The sequence below is a fragment of the Phalangium opilio genome, unplaced genomic scaffold (assembly GCF_054372755.1).
Source record: "Phalangium opilio isolate 3A_F unplaced genomic scaffold, DU_Popi_V2 ptg000082l_1, whole genome shotgun sequence".
Lineage (NCBI taxonomy): Eukaryota > Metazoa > Arthropoda > Arachnida > Opiliones > Phalangiidae > Phalangium > Phalangium opilio.
The window spans coordinates 3,023,700-3,043,173 of NW_028324189.1; the positions used below are offsets into that span (position 1 = coordinate 3,023,700).

A 19,474-nucleotide genomic window follows, 5' to 3' on the forward strand; every position below is an offset into this window, starting at 1 on the left:
GATCGGGAGAGACTGCGAGCTATATAGGCCCTTCCGACCTGCCACCGGCTATAATCCAAAGACGCGGAGGGTCAGGGGTCAAACTTTCACCCCCTAGGCCCTTTTCTTCTCGGAGTCTTTATTTATCGGCCAAAATTAAAGACGATATGAAGCGAGGGCGGGAGGAAGGGAGAGAGGGAGGAAGTTTCGGAGGAGAGGAAGACTGGGTACACTCCATTCATTCTCCGCCTGGAAGCGCGAGATAAAAAGAGACTCAGTCTCCTCCGGTCTCCTCTCTCTCTCTCCAAAACGTTACACACACACAGCGGCGCGCAACTTTTCTACAGCTTCCGAACGTGGACTTTGTCTTCCAAGCTCTATAAGAGCCCGTCTCCTTCGGAATCATCCATGGCCAAGGCGACGTACAAACAAAGAATTTTTTATCCGTTTAAAGACGCGATTAATATTTTTTATTATATTTTTCCATTTTTTTTCTTTGCTAGTCCTATACTTAAAGTGATGGCGAAACAACTGTCAAGTATAAGGTATGTATATTTCAATTAAATTACGATAAATTAAAATTATTAATCAATAACGCTAAAGTGATCTTTTAGTAAATATTCTTAGCAGGAGAATTTCCAAATTAATTATTCGTTTTACAAGGACATTATAGAAGTGGCACTGAGAGTGCATGCCGTCTCCACTGCGTGAATCTTCGCGATTTTGGGTGGGCGGATATTTAGTAACCACGTGACGCATGGGCCATGTTGACGTCAATAAGCGTCCCAAATATCCTGTATAATTCTCAGCTCACCTATATATTCTTTCCTGCAGGTATTAGTATTACCCTCCCTTGAAATTGACTTTGTAAAGGTATATAGCTTAAATTTTCTATTGTTTTTCCGTAGCACGAGCTCCATGGTATTATTTCAACTCTATATAACAAGGCCTTGCATTTAAAAATACATATGAAGGCGTGTGCAATGTACATCGAACTGATAAAACGTTTAGAGTATTTTGCAGTTAACTTTTATGGCAAACTAGGGGCCGATGCTGAAAGCTCTGTACCCGAATCTTTTTCTTCTTCTATATCCAAAAAGGAGGATGGAGAAGGGTCCTTAGAATTGATCGGAGAGTTTTTGGTATCGCTTTTTTACATAAGGGATTAGTGACATGATTAGGTGGTCGTTTGAATAATGCGAACTTAACGCCTCCTTAGGGAGAGATAGTGTACTTATATTTCTAGGGAAAGCTTGAATATTACTTTACGGGATTTAAAGTACATTTAGAAAATGGGGTTTTTATGATGAGTTATAGTGGAAATTAATTCGGTTATTTTATATTATTTATTAAGTTTAAAAGATTATTTTCAAGATTATTTAAAAGATAAATCATTTTGTAAGAGACGTTTTAAGTCAAATTTAAGGAAACTTGTGCATTACAATTATACTTTGATTTAGTAAATTTTGCAATTAAAATTTGTGCAGTAATCAAGGCTTTAAAGTTATAAATATCTTACTATGTACTCCGTGAATTAATGGTCATATGACAAAGGTTTAAAGCGGTAAATATGTTTTACTATGATCATCAAATTTAAGGAAAATTGTAAAAACTTGTGCATTACAATTATACTTTGATTTAGAAAAATTTTGCAATTAAAATTTGTGCAGTGATAAAGGCTTTAAAGTTATAAATATCTTACTATGTACTGCGTGAATTAATGGTCATATGACACTAGGTTTAAAGCGGTAAATATATTTTACTGTGATCATAGGTGTTCAAGTTTTATCTATAGAATATTCTTGTCATACCAATGGCGAAAATACGCAAAAAATCAGCCTAATTCCTAAAAGTGGAACGGCACATGCCATCAAAACGCTAAATATGACGGTATCGTTCAACTTACTCAATTATAGGTCAACCCAATACTAAATTCATTTAAAATATATACGTATAGAAAAACATGTTTACGTTCTATAACTAAAACTGTCCAATCAAATTTTAATTCAACTCTTTCCAATTAATGAAATCCGATAGCAAATCGATATAGTAATGAGAATATTGAATTCAGTCAGTCTTCGGCGGACAAAAGTAGGTTTTTCCCTCATCATAGTTTAGTTATTAGAACATCCCCTATGTGTATAGTAAGGGCTACAACCACGTTTCCCGCATTAAAATGGAAGCTTCTATTACAAGTAGATGGAGGTCCCGTGTCCGTACCATTAAGGGTCGGCCACACCCACATAAAATTGAACTTAAATATAATGAAATTGGAGAAACGTAGCACCCACATGACATTACTCCCTCCAAATGTTTTTTCTTTAAAACAAAGGTCGTGAACAATTGTATAGAAGGAAACTATACATAAACCCCGATTTCAATAAATATGCATGTACATACTGATAAATGCGGGAATGTATTTGGATTTTGTGGATATGTAAATAAAACTGATCAGATGTCAACTGACATTGTTAAATTCATTGAACAATCTGACATATTGAAAGATGTTAAAATTTACCACTATATAGTTAATTAAGATTAATTTAACTATTTTAATAATAAAATATCAAACGAACGAAATATTCGTGCATCATATGCTTTGAGTGGAATTTTTGTTTATACCACTATACCACCGTATTTTCGAAAACACACAGCTGCAACAATTATATACATGTATAGGTGTATGGCTGACACAAATAAGTACATATTCCAAACCATGATAGGTGTTATGGCGAAATATAGAAAATAATATTTTCTAACTCATATGTACATTGGTTGGTATTTTTATAAAAACATTTGATTCGAAATTGTACGTTTCACCAGAAGGGGGTAATAGAAGAAGGATGACACTCTGTATCCTTTTAATACTTTAGTTATGTAACATGATTTAGCATCAAACTTCAGATGGGTGCTAGGGTGAATTCCATAACTGTTTGCTCCAAATGTAAAATTATGTTGGGGAGAATCATGTTACAATGACCCTCCCGGTGGTACACTTCTCTAGAAGAGAAGTATTATATACTTCTGGTTTCACTGATGTTTAGAAAAAAAAGCTAGGAGTTAAGTTTGAATCAGTACTTGACTAACTTGACTCACAGCGGGGAAATTTAATGAAAACTATCCACAAACTTTTAAAAACCACATCAAAATTCCATCTTTAACTTATTTCCTTTTCTGGAAAACGATATACACGAAAAGCAGTTCCATGCATGCACCTAAAACTTACAAGATCTAGTAAACAGGGTATATGGGCATCTGGGTCATATCGAGTACGCCCATCAATGCATTATTATTATATAAACTAAAACACATGGTATGTATGAAAAAAAGTGTTTGAGAAGTATAAGTTAACCCCCTCTATAGCTCACCAAGGCTTAACTCGTGTAGGAAGGCGTGTTTTTCGTTACATTTTAATAGAAAACAGATCACCCTCGTGGCACGGGACAGGCGCCAATGGCACGCTAACCAAGTAGGGAAGGAAAAAGACTTGCCAAACTCTGCATATATATATAAGCCCGCCATGCCATTTACTCCATCAGAAACGTAATATAAAAAACAGATCCCCACTCAATAAGTACTAATAAACAGAAAAAAAGCAAATTTTTTGGAAAGGAGAAAAAGAAATGCCACTATACCACAAGTGTGTACACGTGGTTTACGTAATTATTCAGGTTTTTTTCCACCAAAAAATTCTTTAGCCATGGAAATCATGAATTAAATAATTTTATCGTGAATATCAAACCGAGCTTTTATAATCTTGTTTCAATAAAATTAGTTAAAAATCAAATTAAGCTTCATAATTTTAATTAAATTTCGAATGACATTTATATTGACACGAACAATGACGTATTTTCTTGGAATTATCGGTCAAATCTACGTCACATTAAATGTGCTATTCAGGAAAACCAAAGTTTAAGTATTTAATACTCGTGTAATAATTAGATTTATTCGTGATCATGGTAAAAATAAGATCTTTTTTCGAGGAGAAAGTTCTGATTTTTAAGCTGTTAGACTGGCTAAGTGGTTTAATGCGGACCCGCTTTTCATAACTCAAAGGCCAAACAAGAGATTTTGAGAGAGAAAGAGAGAGAGGAGAGAAAAGGGGGAGATGTATAAAGACGACCAAAGCCAAAGGAGAGCTAACTCTATAGGAAGAGCTGAAGAGCATAGCGGAGGAGACTGACTGGGAGGTTTGGTTGCAATAAAATTGGTGGTGGGCGTCTGGTTAGGGTCTTTCTCCGTGGTTTCTGGAGTGATGGTTCTCTCGCGGAGTGATATTCTACAGGTGGCCGTTTCCTGTCGCGCCCATGCATAGCATCGCATCGCATCGTATCCAGAGACTGTGCGTGTATGTGTGTGTTCCTTACTTAACAAGGGCTACGCTAACCAGGACTCCCTTAAAGGGAGAGTGAATAGCTAAATCAACTGATTTTTTTATTGATTCTTCATCTGATTATAACGCATAGTGAAATCTCCGCGAGTGGTTTTAAAAATCAAAATTCTAGGAGAGCGGTAGCTCTCTTAGATAAGACCTCATACTGACTTTAATGTATAAGGATGGTTTTTTGATTGGATATAACTTTTTTTGTATTGTATTAACTGCTTTAAAAAAATTCCACAGAACTACATTTCGGGCCCTCAATATGTGGTTAAAATTTCAAGAAGATCCAATCATTAGTTTATTTTATAAAAAATAAAGTTGCTAAGGGTGGTTTTCATTTCCATAAAATTAATCAGCCCTTTTGGTGAAAAAGTTAAATTTTCCCATAGAAATAACATGGAGTTTTTTTCAAATTTGGCCATTTTGTGGCCACCATTTTGAAATGAAATATTCGTTTGTTACGTTTGGGAACGGTTTTATATCAAAATTTAAACCTTTTTCTAGGACCATTTTTAAGGTTTTTGAGAAAAATTAATTTTAAGTATGTTTAATTTTAAATTTTAAAAACTACCCCAATCTGCGATATTTTAGCATTTATACACTGTTTTATTAGGAAATATCAGCGAGACCAATGTTGGCCTTTCTTACCGACGACCGGTAATTAAGCTAGATTACCGACGACCGGTAATTAAGCTAGATTACCGACGACCGGTAATTAAGCTAGATTACCGACGACCGGTAATTAAGCTAGATTACCGACGACCGGTAATTAAGCTAGATTACCGACGACCGGTAATTAAGCTAGATTACCGACGACCGGTAATTAAGCTAGATTACCGACGACCGGTAATTAAGCTAGATTACCGACGACCGGTAATTAAGCTAGATTACCGACGACCGGTAATTAAGCTAGATTACCGACGACCGGTAATTAAGCTAGATTACCGACGACCGGCAATTAAGCTAGATTACCGACGACCGGCAATTAAGCTAGATTACCGACGACCGGCAATTAAGCTAGATTACCGACGACCGGCAATTAAGCTAGATTACCGACGACCGGCAATTAAGCTAGATTACCGACGACCGGCAATTAAGCTAGATTACCGACGACCGGCAATTAAGCTAGATTACCGACGACCGGCAATTAAGCTAGATTACCGACGACCGGTAATTAAGCTAGATTACCGACGACCGGCAATTAAGCTAGATTACCGACGACCGGCAATTAAGCTAGATTACCGACGACCGGCAATTAAGCTAGATTACCGACGACCGGCAATTAAGCTAGATTACCGACGACCGGCAATTAAGCTAGATTACCGACGACCGGCAATTAAGCTAGATTACCGACGACCGGCAATTAAGCTAGATTACCGACGACCGGCAATTAAGCTAGATTACCGACGACCGGCAATTAAGCTAGATTACCGACGACCGGCAATTAAGCTAGATTACCGACGACCGGTAATTAAGCTAGATTACCGACGACCGGTAATTAAGCTAGATTACCGACGACCGGCAATTAAGCTAGATTACCGACGACCGGCAATTAAGCTAGATTACCGACGACCGGCAATTAAGCTAGATTACCGACGACCGGCAATTAAGCTAGATTACCGACGACCGGCAATTAAGCTAGATTACCGACGACCGGCAATTAAGCTAGATTACCGACGACCGGCAATTAAGCTAGATTACCGACGACCGGCAATTAAGCTAGATTACCGACGACCGGCAATTAAGCTAGATTACCGACGACCGGCAATTAAGCTAGATTACCGACGACCGGCAATTAAGCTAGATTACCGACGACCGGTAATTAAGCTAGATTACCGACGACCGGCAATTAAGCTAGATTACCGACGACCGGCAATTAAGCTAGATTACCGACGACCGGTAATTAAGCTAGATTACCGACGACCGGTAATTAAGCTAGATTACCGACGACCGGTAATTAAGCTAGATTACCGACGACCGGTAATTAAGCTAGATTACCGACGACCGGCAATTAAGCTAGATTACCGACGACCGGCAATTAAGCTAGATTACCGACGACCGGCAATTAAGCTAGATTACCGACGACCGGCAATTAAGCTAGATTACCGACGACCGGCAATTAAGCTAGATTACCGACGACCGGCAATTAAGCTAGATTACCGACGACCGGCAATTAAGCTAGATTACCGACGACCGGCAATTAAGCTAGATTACCGACGACCGGCAATTAAGCTAGATTACCGACGACCGGCAATTAAGCTAGATTACCGACGACCGGCAATTAAGCTAGATTACCGACGACCGGCAATTAAGCTAGATTACCGACGACCGGCAATTAAGCTAGATTACCGACGACCGGTAATTAAGCTAGATTACCGACGACCGGTAATTAAGCTAGATTACCGACGACCGGTAATTAAGCTAGATTACCGACGACCGGTAATTAAGCTAGATTACCGACGACCGGTAATTAAGCTAGATTACCGACGACCGGTAATTAAGCTAGATTACCGACGACCGGTAATTAAGCTAGATTACCGACGACCGGTAATTAAGCTAGATTACCGACGACCGGTAATTAAGCTAGATTACCGACGACCGGTAATTAAGCTAGATTACCGACGACCGGTAATTAAGCTAGATTACCGACGACCGGTAATTAAGCTAGATTACCGACGACCGGTAATTAAGCTAGATTACCGACGACCGGTAATTAAGCTAGATTACCGACGACCGGTAATTAAGCTAGATTACCGACGACCGGTAATTAAGCTAGATTACCGACGACCGGCAATTAAGCTAGATTACCGACGACCGGCAATTAAGCTAGATTACCGACGACCGGTAATTAAGCTAGATTACCGACGACCGGCAATTAAGCTAGATTACCGACGACCGGCAATTAAGCTAGATTACCGACGACCGGCAATTAAGCTAGATTACCGACGACCGGTAATTAAGCTAGATTACCGACGACCGGTAATTAAGCTAGATTACCGACGACCGGCAATTAAGCTAGATTACCGACGACCGGCAATTAAGCTAGATTACCGACGACCGGCAATTAAGCTAGATTACCGACGACCGGCAATTAAGCTAGATTACCGACGACCGGCAATTAAGCTAGATTACCGACGACCGGCAATTAAGCTAGATTACCGACGACCGGCAATTAAGCTAGATTACCGACGACCGGCAATTAAGCTAGATTACCGACGACCGGCAATTAAGCTAGATTACCGACGACCGGCAATTAAGCTAGATTACCGACGACCGGTAATTAAGCTAGATTACCGACGACCGGTAATTAAGCTAGATTACCGACGACCGGCAATTAAGCTAGATTACCGACGACCGGCAATTAAGCTAGATTACCGACGACCGGCAATTAAGCTAGATTACCGACGACCGGAAATTAAGCTAGATTACCGACGACCGGCAATTAAGCTAGATTACCGACGACCGGCAATTAAGCTAGATTACCGACGACCGGCAATTAAGCTAGATTACCGACGACCGGCAATTAAGCTAGATTACCGACGACCGGCAATTAAGCTAGATTACCGACGACCGGCAATTAAGCTAGATTACCGACGACCGGCAATTAAGCTAGATTACCGACGACCGGTAATTAAGCTAGATTACCGACGACCGGTAATTAAGCTAGATTACCGACGACCGGTAATTAAGCTAGATTACCGACGACCGGCAATTAAGCTAGATTACCGACGACCGGCAATTAAGCTAGATTACCGACGACCGGCAATTAAGCTAGATTACCGACGACCGGAAATTAAGCTAGATTACCGACGACCGGCAATTAAGCTAGATTACCGACGACCGGAAATTAAGCTAGATTACCGACGACCGGCAATTAAGCTAGATTACCGACGACCGGCAATTAAGCTAGATTACCGACGACCGGCAATTAAGCTAGATTACCGACGACCGGCAATTAAGCTAGATTACCGACGACCGGCAATTAAGCTAGATTACCGACGACCGGTAATTAAGCTAGATTACCGACGACCGGTAATTAAGCTAGATTACCGACGACCGGCAATTAAGCTAGATTACCGACGACCGGCAATTAAGCTAGATTACCGACGACCGGCAATTAAGCTAGATTACCGACGACCGGAAATTAAGCTAGATTACCGACGACCGGAAATTAAGCTAGATTACCGACGACCGGCAATTAAGCTAGATTACCGACGACCGGAAATTAAGCTAGATTACCGACGACCGGAAATTAAGCTAGATTACCGACGACCGGCAATTAAGCTAGATTACCGACGACCGGCAATTAAGCTAGATTACCGACGACCGGCAATTAAGCTAGATTACCGACGACCGGCAATTAAGCTAGATTACCGACGACCGGCAATTAAGCTAGATTACCGACGACCGGCAATTAAGCTAGATTACCGACGACCGGCAATTAAGCTAGATTACCGACGACCGGCAATTAAGCTAGATTACCGACGACCGGCAATTAAGCTAGATTACCGACGACCGGCAATTAAGCTAGATTACCGACGACCGGTAATTAAGCTAGATTACCGACGACCGGTAATTAAGCTAGATTACCGACGACCGGTAATTAAGCTAGATTACCGACGACCGGTAATTAAGCTAGATTACCGACGACCGGTAATTAAGCTAGATTACCGACGACCGGTAATTAAGCTAGATTACCGACGACCGGTAATTAAGCTAGATTACCGACGACCGGTAATTAAGCTAGATTACCGACGACCGGTAATTAAGCTAGATTACCGACGACCGGTAATTTAGCCGCATTACCGACGACTGGTAATTTAGCCGCATTACCGACGGCTGGTAATTTACCCGTATTACCGACGGCTGGTATTTAAGCTAGATTACCGATGGACGCGCAACGCCCTGGGACTTTTTCTCCCGTATTTTCTAAAGAATTTTAATTAATATGAAGACTGAAGTGACAGATATTAATAAAATCTGTCATTGTAGACAAAGACTGGAAAGTGTAAAAGATAAGGTTTGAAAATGAACTGCCTGAAGTAACAGATATTAAAATTTTCACTTTTGAAGACATCATTATAAAACATCAATTATTTTAAAAAATTCTTATCTTACTTTTTTTCACCAAAATTTCATTTTCCCAAAATATTTTTCAGCAATATTTACCAACTATTTTGTCCTCAATAGTAGTTGTCACCTAGAAGGGTTTAAGGGATACTAGCTTGGTACTGGTTTTACTTACAACTAACATTTGATTCTAGGAGATTCAAATGCTTGGATATCTGAAAAGATTTCTCTTGAAGAGTTTAAATTTTTATATTTTAAAATTGGAAATATTGCGAAGCGGAAAATAATATAGGCCTTTTCTTTGTGATTTAGTTATTAGTGTCGAAAAGATCTGTAGATTGATCGTGATCTTTGAGAGCAACACAGCACGTTAATATTTAATACTTTGAAAGCTTTACAATTTAAGAATACGTTTTGTAAAGTTTTAATACGGTTTATATTTTGTAAGCTCTCAACGATTTTCTCACGTTATCGGGGCAATTTTCTACCTAATTTTAAATTTTTCATAAAAAATAAAATGTAAAGCCGTAGTATTTTTAAAATAACGCGCATGTTCCTTTTTAAAATACTTTCCCGAAGTAATTTTGGTGAAAAAAAGTAAGATAAGAATTTTTTAAAATAATTGATGTTTTATAATGATGTCTTCAAAAGTGAAAATTTTAATATCTGTTACTTCAGGCAGTTCATTTTCAAACCTTATCTTTTACACTTTCCAGTCTTTGTCTACAATGACAGATTTTATTAATAGATTCAGATTTCACGAGTAAATTAAACGTTGCACGTGACCGAGCGAAATTGAGCGCGAGATGTGACAGCCTAAACATTGCACGCGATTACAGATAATCGTGGCACGTGCAAAGGAAATTTAGTTAACAGGAAGGCAACGCGTTACGCGATTTGTCGTTAAGTTAAAACGTTCACAATATCGACGAGTTCTTATTTTAGTTTTTAAATTAATTTGAAGATATTTCTTGAAGAATCGATTAAAAAAATATCACTCGAGTTTCCATTCCATCCTCCCTTTAAGTTATCTTCAAAATATTAACAAGGAAGTAGGGGGAAACTTAGGTGAAACTTAACTGCATGAATGTTTTGCATTTAATTGAAGTTTCCAATCAATATTGTTTGAGATATAAGTGCTAAACTCTATAGTTAATTCATAATGAACCAAACCATCTTTTTCGGATATTTCTTTAAATCTCAAAACAAATTAACATAGAGTCATTAAAAGGATAGAGTCCTCATAGTCAGTACATCTGTGATAATATTTCATTAAAAAATATTCTAAGTTCAGAAATTAGCATTTTAAATTTTCTCAACCAATTTAGTTCGAACACATACCACGTCGGTATTGGAGAAATTTTACTATAGAATGGGAATGAATCTACACAATAGCACGCAGGCAGTAGACGAATATAGACAAGGCAAAGCCACATTTGACTCCCACCTCGGTGCATGGTAGAATTCAACCCAAAGGCCGATCAGATGTTGCCAGCCAGTTCTACCGTACCCCAATACCTCCCCCATCCTACCCTGAAATCCCCAATTTAAAAAGGGCTTGAACTGCAGTCAATAGGGGTCTTCTGGCTCGTTCAATTGCTTTCTTCGTCGTGGGAGGCTCAAGAGGAAAGCGGCGGAGGATGGAGAGCGAGAGAGAGAGAGAGAGGAGAGAGAGAACAGGCCGCAGCTGCCAAACTCATTGATCGGACACCCCCTCCTTCTGCAAGCTATACCTCTATGGACGCTAGCAGCTTCCTAAGTGGAGCTATGGGTGCTAAGGCTACCGGATCCGGCTCCCGTAAGCGTAATCTAAACCTCTCTTGGCCTGGGCGACGTTGGAGGCCCCTTCCTACCCCCTAAACCTCCATTATTATACAGCTCGCGGATGACAAATGCTTCGATAAAGGGACCAACGAAGGTCACCTGGCTTTTCAAACTGAGGTTTTTTCTTTTTTACGTAACCGATTTCTATTTTATAGCTTCGGGCCTATTACATTTCTAGTGTGTAAAAAAGATGATACGCGTAATTTAACATTGTATCGTTATAAATTATGTATTAATTAGGTTTAAGCATATGGGATGTTTCATATATTTAATATATTTTAGGCTGTAGTTACGTTTAATTGATTTATCAAGACCCACCCTTAGCATATTTTCTTAGCTAATTTTTTATTAACTGGATTTAATATATCCAGATGGAATTTTCAAGGTAAATTTTCTATCTATCCTATCCGTTACTTCCAAGGTTTAAATAAATAAATTTAGACAACCTTCGAGGTTTTAACACATGTTTCTTAATAATAAGACGTGTTTATATGGTTTATATTAATTTAAAAAAAAAACATTCTCTTATAGAAATGAATAAAAACATTATTTTAAGTTTAAGCACTTTTTTCTTAAATCATATATTTAATTGTTATTCCCAATTTTATATTGTAAGTAATTTCAAAGATATTCAAATTGAATTATTGATGTTTAAAACACTCAATATCCGTAGTACAATAAATGATACATTCATTTACTGAACTATAATAATTTTTAACGTCAAAGGAGATTGAGATAACACTCACCGTAAGGTCTCATATTCGAATGATAAGATGGAACGTTAATTCTATGATGATTATGAAGATGATGATAGTATACCCCATTCAAAGAAGCGGTCATAGTGAGGAAAAAAACAACACCAGTTAAAATACACCGTAAAATATCAAACAAAACGACTGTATTTTCTCAACTTCATATCTAAAAGTTTAATCTTTACGCGAAAAAGTTGGCAACAACGCTCGCGATAGTAAGTTCAAAAGCGGGCAAAAACAGTATACACGCGCGCAATTAAAAATACGTGGGATAACGCAAACCCCGATATCAAAAAGTCGACTGTTACGTTCTCGGTTTACTAGTAAACTAAAACTACTACTTCCCTTTTACCAGAGGCAAAATTCTCCGTATACAGTTTTGTATTTTCCTACCCCCCCGTCGAGGGTATTCGCGTTAAATCCCTCCTATATTTAAAATTCAGTCGTTTTCTATCACGTGACGTCACGAGAGGAGGCCGGAGGGACGGTTCTCCCCCCCTCAAATCGGTCCAATATCGATAAAGGCGGAGTAGAGAAGTACAATTGGTACGAATTCGTTGCGAAAGTATACGGCTCTCCGCGCGACAGAGTAAATAATATCGACACTGGCTTCGTTACAGTCAGAGGGACACCTGCGTAACGTCGTCGCGTTTTCTCTTATTACGCAGCCCCGTCGCAATTCCCCCACGTGGCCTTATCCAGCTGTTTTTCGAGAATGCGCGCGCGAACCTTTCCCGCCAACTATTGTAAAGTACCAACCAGGGAGCCACGCGCCTGACACGCGTTAGCTGTACAATTTTGACGAAAAAAATGAGCTCTCGCAACACTAAGTTAAAGAAGACAGGACCACCTGGAAATATTTTTCGCGGTTTTAATAATTTTTTATATTTGGCCAAGGATGCTGATTGGCTGGCTCACAGTCTCTCTCTACAATCTAAAACACCATCATCGACCCCTGTCACATTTTCTCATCATTAATTGTTGAAATAAAAGAATCCAAAGTTCCAACCCTAGCTCCCTCCATATAAAACTGGAACTTTTTACTCTGCAATGTTATTTTTTAACTTAAAATTACTGAACACTTGAGCGGCCACTTCAGTACGTGGACTGTTCCTTAAGATTGAGGTCATTTTTGGTACAGACACCATACCATAATACAAAAACTTACGAGTGCCAGCTGAGTGATAAGCGTGGGACCTTTCTTTGGTGACAGAACGCACGCACACACACACACACACACAAAGTCACTCACTTCTAAGTGAATTAGGCTTAGTTAAAAGCATATATAATGAAGCCGCTTTGTGTTTTGTTACTAATTCAATTCGTTCGGTATTGCGTTCCAGAACCAGGCTTTAAAAGAAGAATTTTAAGGATTTCGCCGAGCGATAACTTTAATTAAAATACGATTAACTTGACTGGAAAACATACACTCCTAATCAACGTATTGTAACAAATTAGTCGCATCACTAAGAACATTTAAACAAGCATTAAAGTATACAAGCAAATAATCATCAAGGCATATCTCGAGATAGGGGTCGTTTCCATTCAAATATAGCTAATGCCTTGCAGTATACGCAAATAGCCAAACTAATCCCCAACTTGGAAATGTCGCTATATAACTTATTGGGGTCCATAGCTCCTTGGGTTCATTTCGAATATCGATTAGGCATAAATTCTAATCCAATGACAGAGAGTCTAGAATTCGGTTCATCCATCTCTCTGGGCGCGTATACTATATAGCTTAATGCGTCCTAGATACTATATGGTCCAAGGCTTTAGAAACCTATAATCCCGGTTCTATTGGCGCTAACAGCTTTTACGCGTTTTTAAACAAGTCAGAGTCATTGATCTTCCTGCCTTTATGACATTGAGAAAAGTTTACGACACGAAAGAGAGAGAGAGAGTGAGTGAGAGTGAAAGGAGGTGATAGAATAGGTGGCAAAAGGTCATCGTCTGATGGTAAAACGCGTGACAGTGGCTCGTTGACCCCTAGAATTCGTCCCCAAATAGCAGCGGTCCGCGAGAGGGAAACCCCCTATAGACTACGGTACGTCTCGTCAGACATCAGACGAAGTTATTCTTCCCGAGGAAGGTTTTCTGCCAGCGATAAAGATAGAGTCGATGACCCAAGTAACTTTAGGGGATAACCTGGCTGGTGCCCGTTTGAAAAGAAGCAAGGGTCCTACATGCACCAGACTACTTCATTCGGGATCAATAAGAATTCGAGTCTCGTCGTGGTTTCTCTCTCGATCCGCGCATGGCTTTAGGCTTACTTTTCCCAACAAGCATCCGGTCATTTACATAAAAGGTATATCCAGAGACCCTCGAGTATACCCCACACTCGGTTGGTTATGTGTGTCCGGTGAAATCCCTTCGGGGTGTTTGTTTAAGATACGCTATTCTATGCATGATCGTTATAATTATCGGAAACGGGTGCCTAACGTACGTAGCAGGAGCTAGGAGACCGGGTGCTCTGGGGATTCTGTTCAAGGAACTCCAATTATTATTGACTTTCAAATTAGAGGCATAATTAATTATTCTAAAATGGGTAGACGATCCTTGGGTTACGTATCTGCCGCTCACCTTTCCCAATTAAACTTATTAGATATGTACACCTTTACAAATGGGTGCCTTTGTGTCTTTGAAAACGTCTGGTAATTTATTCAATACTGATTTTCTTTTTTAAATTTACAAATTTTGTGAAAATTTGTCAAATTTAATTCCTAAGACAGATACAGCCATCGAAGCTAAAAGAGACCATTCTTATCTTCACCTTCATTTGTTTCAAAGTCAAGCTGTTTGGTTTAATTTTACTAAATAAACTATTTATAGTTAAAGTGTTAGTGACATAATTTTCGTCACCCACAAACTTAAAATGCTAAAAAAATCCTTGAAAAATCTAGTTTATTATGATATGTTTACTTTTGTATTTGGTTTCGTAGAAATTTGTAAAATTGCAATCAAAGTTTTGTGTTTGGAAAAGGCCTAGTTAAAATTTTGTTTCGCTTGATGACGTAGTAAGGAGAAACTTTCACTCTAGATGTCGCTCACGTGACGCGCCTGTTAATGTCGCCGCGCCGCGTTAAGCCTAATTTATCCAGACTCGCGCGCAGAGATAGTTCTATATTTTCTTTGCTCGCGCGCGCGCAGCAATAGTAGACTCGGGAGTCTCGGGAGCGCGCGCTTGGCTTTTCCGCGAGATGCCGTGAGTGACGTAGCAAGGAGAAAACCCGCCAAAAATCTTCTTCGCAAATTTGCTTTTGCCCCCCAAATTTCAAGTTTTCAAAGTGTTTTTTCTGTGTTTTCCTTCATATTTAAATATTAATCAAGCATATTTTTGGAATCAGAAGAGTTTAAACTCTCAAAAAAGTAAGGTTTTCTTTAGATTTGAGATCATTTTTAAATCACGTCGCTATTCCTTTAAGAGTGGGTCACGAACATATCAATCTTTAGGATGTACCTCTGTATATAAACGCAATGAATAGGTTAGGTAAGGGTTTGGTCAAAAAGATCAGTGAGGTTTATTAAAAATAGTTCAAGGTAAGCTACTCATTGTAAGGAAATGAAGTGATATCCCTTTTACAGTTCTGAGGTGTTATAACAGATTTGATGTCAAGACTGCAAATCAATTGTACTCAAGTAGAGGATATTTTTAAACATTCTTCAAACATCTTATCATACTGGGTGTAGTTAAAAGCGCAACCTCGACACGGTGACCCCAGCACGGAAGTTTTAAGGAAGTAGGCCAGTTTTCCTAAGAAACTGTTCAAAAACACCGATAACATATCCTAGTCACCATGCACGCATCAATTGTGTTTGACAAAATACAGTCTGATTTTATGGCCTATTTTTTAAGCTATTGGCCTAAATATTGTCAATCTGGGTTAAGTGTTGCAGGATTCTGATGTAACAATACGTAAAAAAGGCATTTATGTATATAGCCTACCCGTTGCGCATTCCGTTTGATTCCTCGTGGGTTCTCTATATCGTTAAAATCAGGGGCCGATATGGAGGAGACCCTCAAAGGGGGATCAACGTTAACAGTAAATACCATAGTTGGAAAACCTTGGCCCTGCGTATGGTTTTTTACATAAAAAGTTACGAAGTCGAGTTCAGATTTCACTTTGTTGATTACTTTTAAAAGCTCTGCATTTCTGCAATTTGAGACATAACGGAATTGCAATATTTTTTTCACAATTAAGACAGTTCATCTTACAATAAATTCGATTTTGTAGCCTGCATTTTCAGACTTTTTGTCTCATCAAATGTAAAAGAAAGGCAAAAGAATGGTACTGAGAAGGGAGGAGCTACGGGAACGTGACGTCATTATTGATAGTTTAAATTGTATGGCCTGAACTGACGACTTCCAATATGGTTGCCAAAACCGAGGTAAGGTTCAAAGCTAATTCAAATCAAAAGACGCAAATGTGTGAACGCAACCATACGTTATAGGAAACTTCGAGGGTAAGTATAGGGGAACGCAAAACCCAAAAACTCTACCGTTATCAAGAGGACCCAGTGCTCGGAGACATATAGGCAGCCCCCAATTGTTGACACACAGAGGTAGGGTGACGTTCAGCTGCCTACGACCCCGACCGTATACCACAGACATAACACAACCAAGCATGCATGCACGAGGGTCTATACCCGATCGGCTACCGTCAGAGTCCTATGGGTGCCTCGTGTTCCATCTGTAACCACGCAGCCAGCCGTAAGGGGGGGAAGGCGATGGACGTAGGGTCCACGCGTTAGGCTAGGCGGGGACGTGTGTGACGCGGGTGAAAGTATACAAGGACCCAGGGGACGAACCAATTTTTCTCTATTAATCCCACTGGCATCTGCTGTCTGATGATATTTCAAAGATGCCTGCCATATCGATCGAGCTGGGACAAATACGTAACAGCCTAAAAAGGCATTAACAGCTACGGGTCCACCCCCGCCAGAACGATGAGCCATTTGCAACTTATTAGTAGCTAGCCTTAGCTTTAACGTGTGGTCTTTCCTTTTCCCTCTCGTTATAACACTACGCCCTCGTGGTGACCATGTGGTAAATTATAGTAGGCATTTACACAAGAGGGTGGATTAATTTGCAGCATGTGTGAAACACACGAGTTGTACCGTACGTACGTCGTTACCTTAATAGAGGAGGTGAAGTTAAGGCCGGTTTAAGTCGCGCCAAATGAACCCCACTCTTGGTTTACGGGGATGGGTGCGACGAATCGAATTCGTTATAGGTCGGTTCCCTCCATTTTTATGGTCAGGCAATTATATTGAAGCAAGCGTTTAAAAGCAATTATAACAATATGTAATGATAAATTGATAGGAGGGTTTAGCCCCCAAAAGGATTTTTATATAAAAAGAAACAATTTTGGAATGTAAAATGAACCAAATATGACCTTAATTTTTGGTAGGTCAATCATGTTTCGTTCATCTTATGTTAACTTCAATGTAAGTTTCAAAGCCCAGCATGAATTCAAAATCACTCATGTTTTTGAAGTGATTTCAAAACAGCATATTGTGAAACGAGAATTTAATAACTAATATTTTTAGCCTTATGTTCCGCAACAAACGGGTTTTAGAGCAACTAATAATTTTAGATGTATTTCGAGATAGCTTTACCGCCTAAAAACTTAATTAAACCACAGAATATACTAAATAACGGTTAATATAGACAAATAGGCTTAACATCTGCTCCGGAATCTAATTATGAAAAACATTTGCATATGTTATCTCTCTGGCACGCGACAATTTTATATTTTATTTTAATTTTGTTTTTATACTAAATAAAACTGAAGAAAATATCTTAACTTATAATAATTTTAATAAATAAAACCAAGGCTTAATACGTTCGAAAAACATGTGGCAAGGCTTAACAAATATTTTAATTCAGTCGTAACGGGTTTTTCTATATATGAAAACCTTGTAAACATATATTTTAAGATCACGAGACTAGTGACTTTTATTTAGTTCACAGCTATATGGAAAATACTTCAACAACATCACGTGGAAAATCGTTTTTCAAATTCATATACAGTACATTTACAAAATATTTAGGTTGTGTAAGTCCCTGGTAAGGTATATAACTGCACGTGACAAAAGTTGTAGTAAATTCAGGATTCAAATCAACAGCTTTCAATGTATAGATAGAAACACACCAAAAAGTGTTTCTACGAGTTTCAAACTATAGAACTTTGTATAAAATATACAACACATACCCAAAATTCTCCCCACATACCCCTATATAACATTAAACTAAATATGGGTACATTTAAGAGGTCATAGGGGTTGCGATGGATTTTCTTCTCATTTCTATTTTTGTTTCATAACCTTGATGTTTCAATCGCCAACGGAAACGCTAGGCCTAATTCATACGGTATTACATTATTTTTAGACCAAAAAACGTTAATTATAGGCTACTTCTATTTTGATCAAAATCTAAATTTATATCACAAAATCTTCATAATCTGAATAAACCAACACCTCTAGCAAAAAGACATTCGTCATGGAGAGGGAGTGTGTTATCAAGAAGTGATATCTAGTTTACTAGGGAGAAGGTATAAACTCACCACATTTCCAGCTTTATCTCCAGTCAAAACGTAGGTCCGGAGTTAATCCCCGCCTCTAAATTACAACCAGCATCTGATTGGTTCTTGAAACCTGTCAGCGCGACGCAAATGACGAAAATTACGTATTTTCCGACTGAGAAGAGGCGAAATAGCCCGGGGCCTACTTTTATGTCCCCCCCCCCGTTGTATTTTGAAAGGGGGACTGTGACTATGGCGCGCCAATACTTAGGCGTCTTATAACGTCTCCCTAATAAAATAGATACCACTTCTTGGTGTTATATATTTAGAGGTTAAGCTTTCTTTTTCATTTTTTAAAAAATACATGCACTCGGTATAAGACTAAGAGGAAGTCTGAAAAGCGCTATAGAGACAGCAATATGTCAGAATCCGTTAGAACTAGAGACTAGGTTTAAAAAAATAAGTACCAAATGGGGGATAGATGTATAGAGAGGAGAACCGGAAGGAAGCTATTGCTACGGAGATTTTTCTTCAGAATATTTTTTCCTCTTCTTCTCCTCTATCCTGGCTGTAAAGACTGAGATTTATCTACATCCCGAATCTCTTAGCCTGCATGGGCTGCCTCTTTGGGGGAAGCCCTGAGCCCCGGATAGAATCAGAGACGTACGGCGGACCCTTACGGAAGTAAACACGCTATACAGGGATGGGTGGTGTGGCTGGCACTCCTAGATCACACAAGGAGAGGTTAGGATCTAAAGGTAAGGACAGGTAGAAAAAAAGGTTAGACCCAGGGTTAGACTCTATACATCTCTAAGTAGTTCTAGAGCAGCAACAAACGCTGTCGTCGATCGTGACCTGCACAACACGTTTTTTTCTTCTATTTTTCATGGCCAACCACTTGGGGTATAGGGAAAGGTATAGCTGTTAGGAGGGGTATGATCTCA

The 19,474-nt window shown here is 39.0% G+C and overlaps 1 protein-coding gene and 1 long non-coding RNA gene across 8 annotated transcripts in view; one reads left to right on the forward strand and one right to left on the reverse strand.

Annotated features, from left to right (window-relative positions):
- The window catches only part of LOC149650936 (protein CBFA2T1-like), a 45,882-nt gene extending 27,182 nt beyond the window's left edge, over positions 1 to 18,700 (reverse strand). For 2 of the 7 annotated variants that reach the window (XM_089847663.1, XM_089847659.1), the window contains exon 1: positions 12,001 to 12,772. In XM_089847663.1, the coding sequence (XP_089703789.1) occupies positions 12,001 to 12,094 (94 nt within the window). In that variant the 5' untranslated portion in view covers positions 12,095 to 12,772. Of the gene's footprint in view, positions 1 to 12,000; positions 12,777 to 18,572 lie in introns of those variants that run through there. The other 5 variants (XM_089847666.1, XM_089847661.1, XM_089847662.1 and 2 more) reach the window with 5 other exon arrangements.
- On the forward strand, positions 164 to 2,441 carry LOC149650937 (uncharacterized). Its single transcript, XR_016371006.1, has 2 exons — positions 164 to 813; positions 888 to 2,441. It is a non-coding gene; the product is annotated as an uncharacterized LOC149650937 (long non-coding RNA).
- Positions 18,701 to 19,474: the final 774 nt, after the last annotated feature.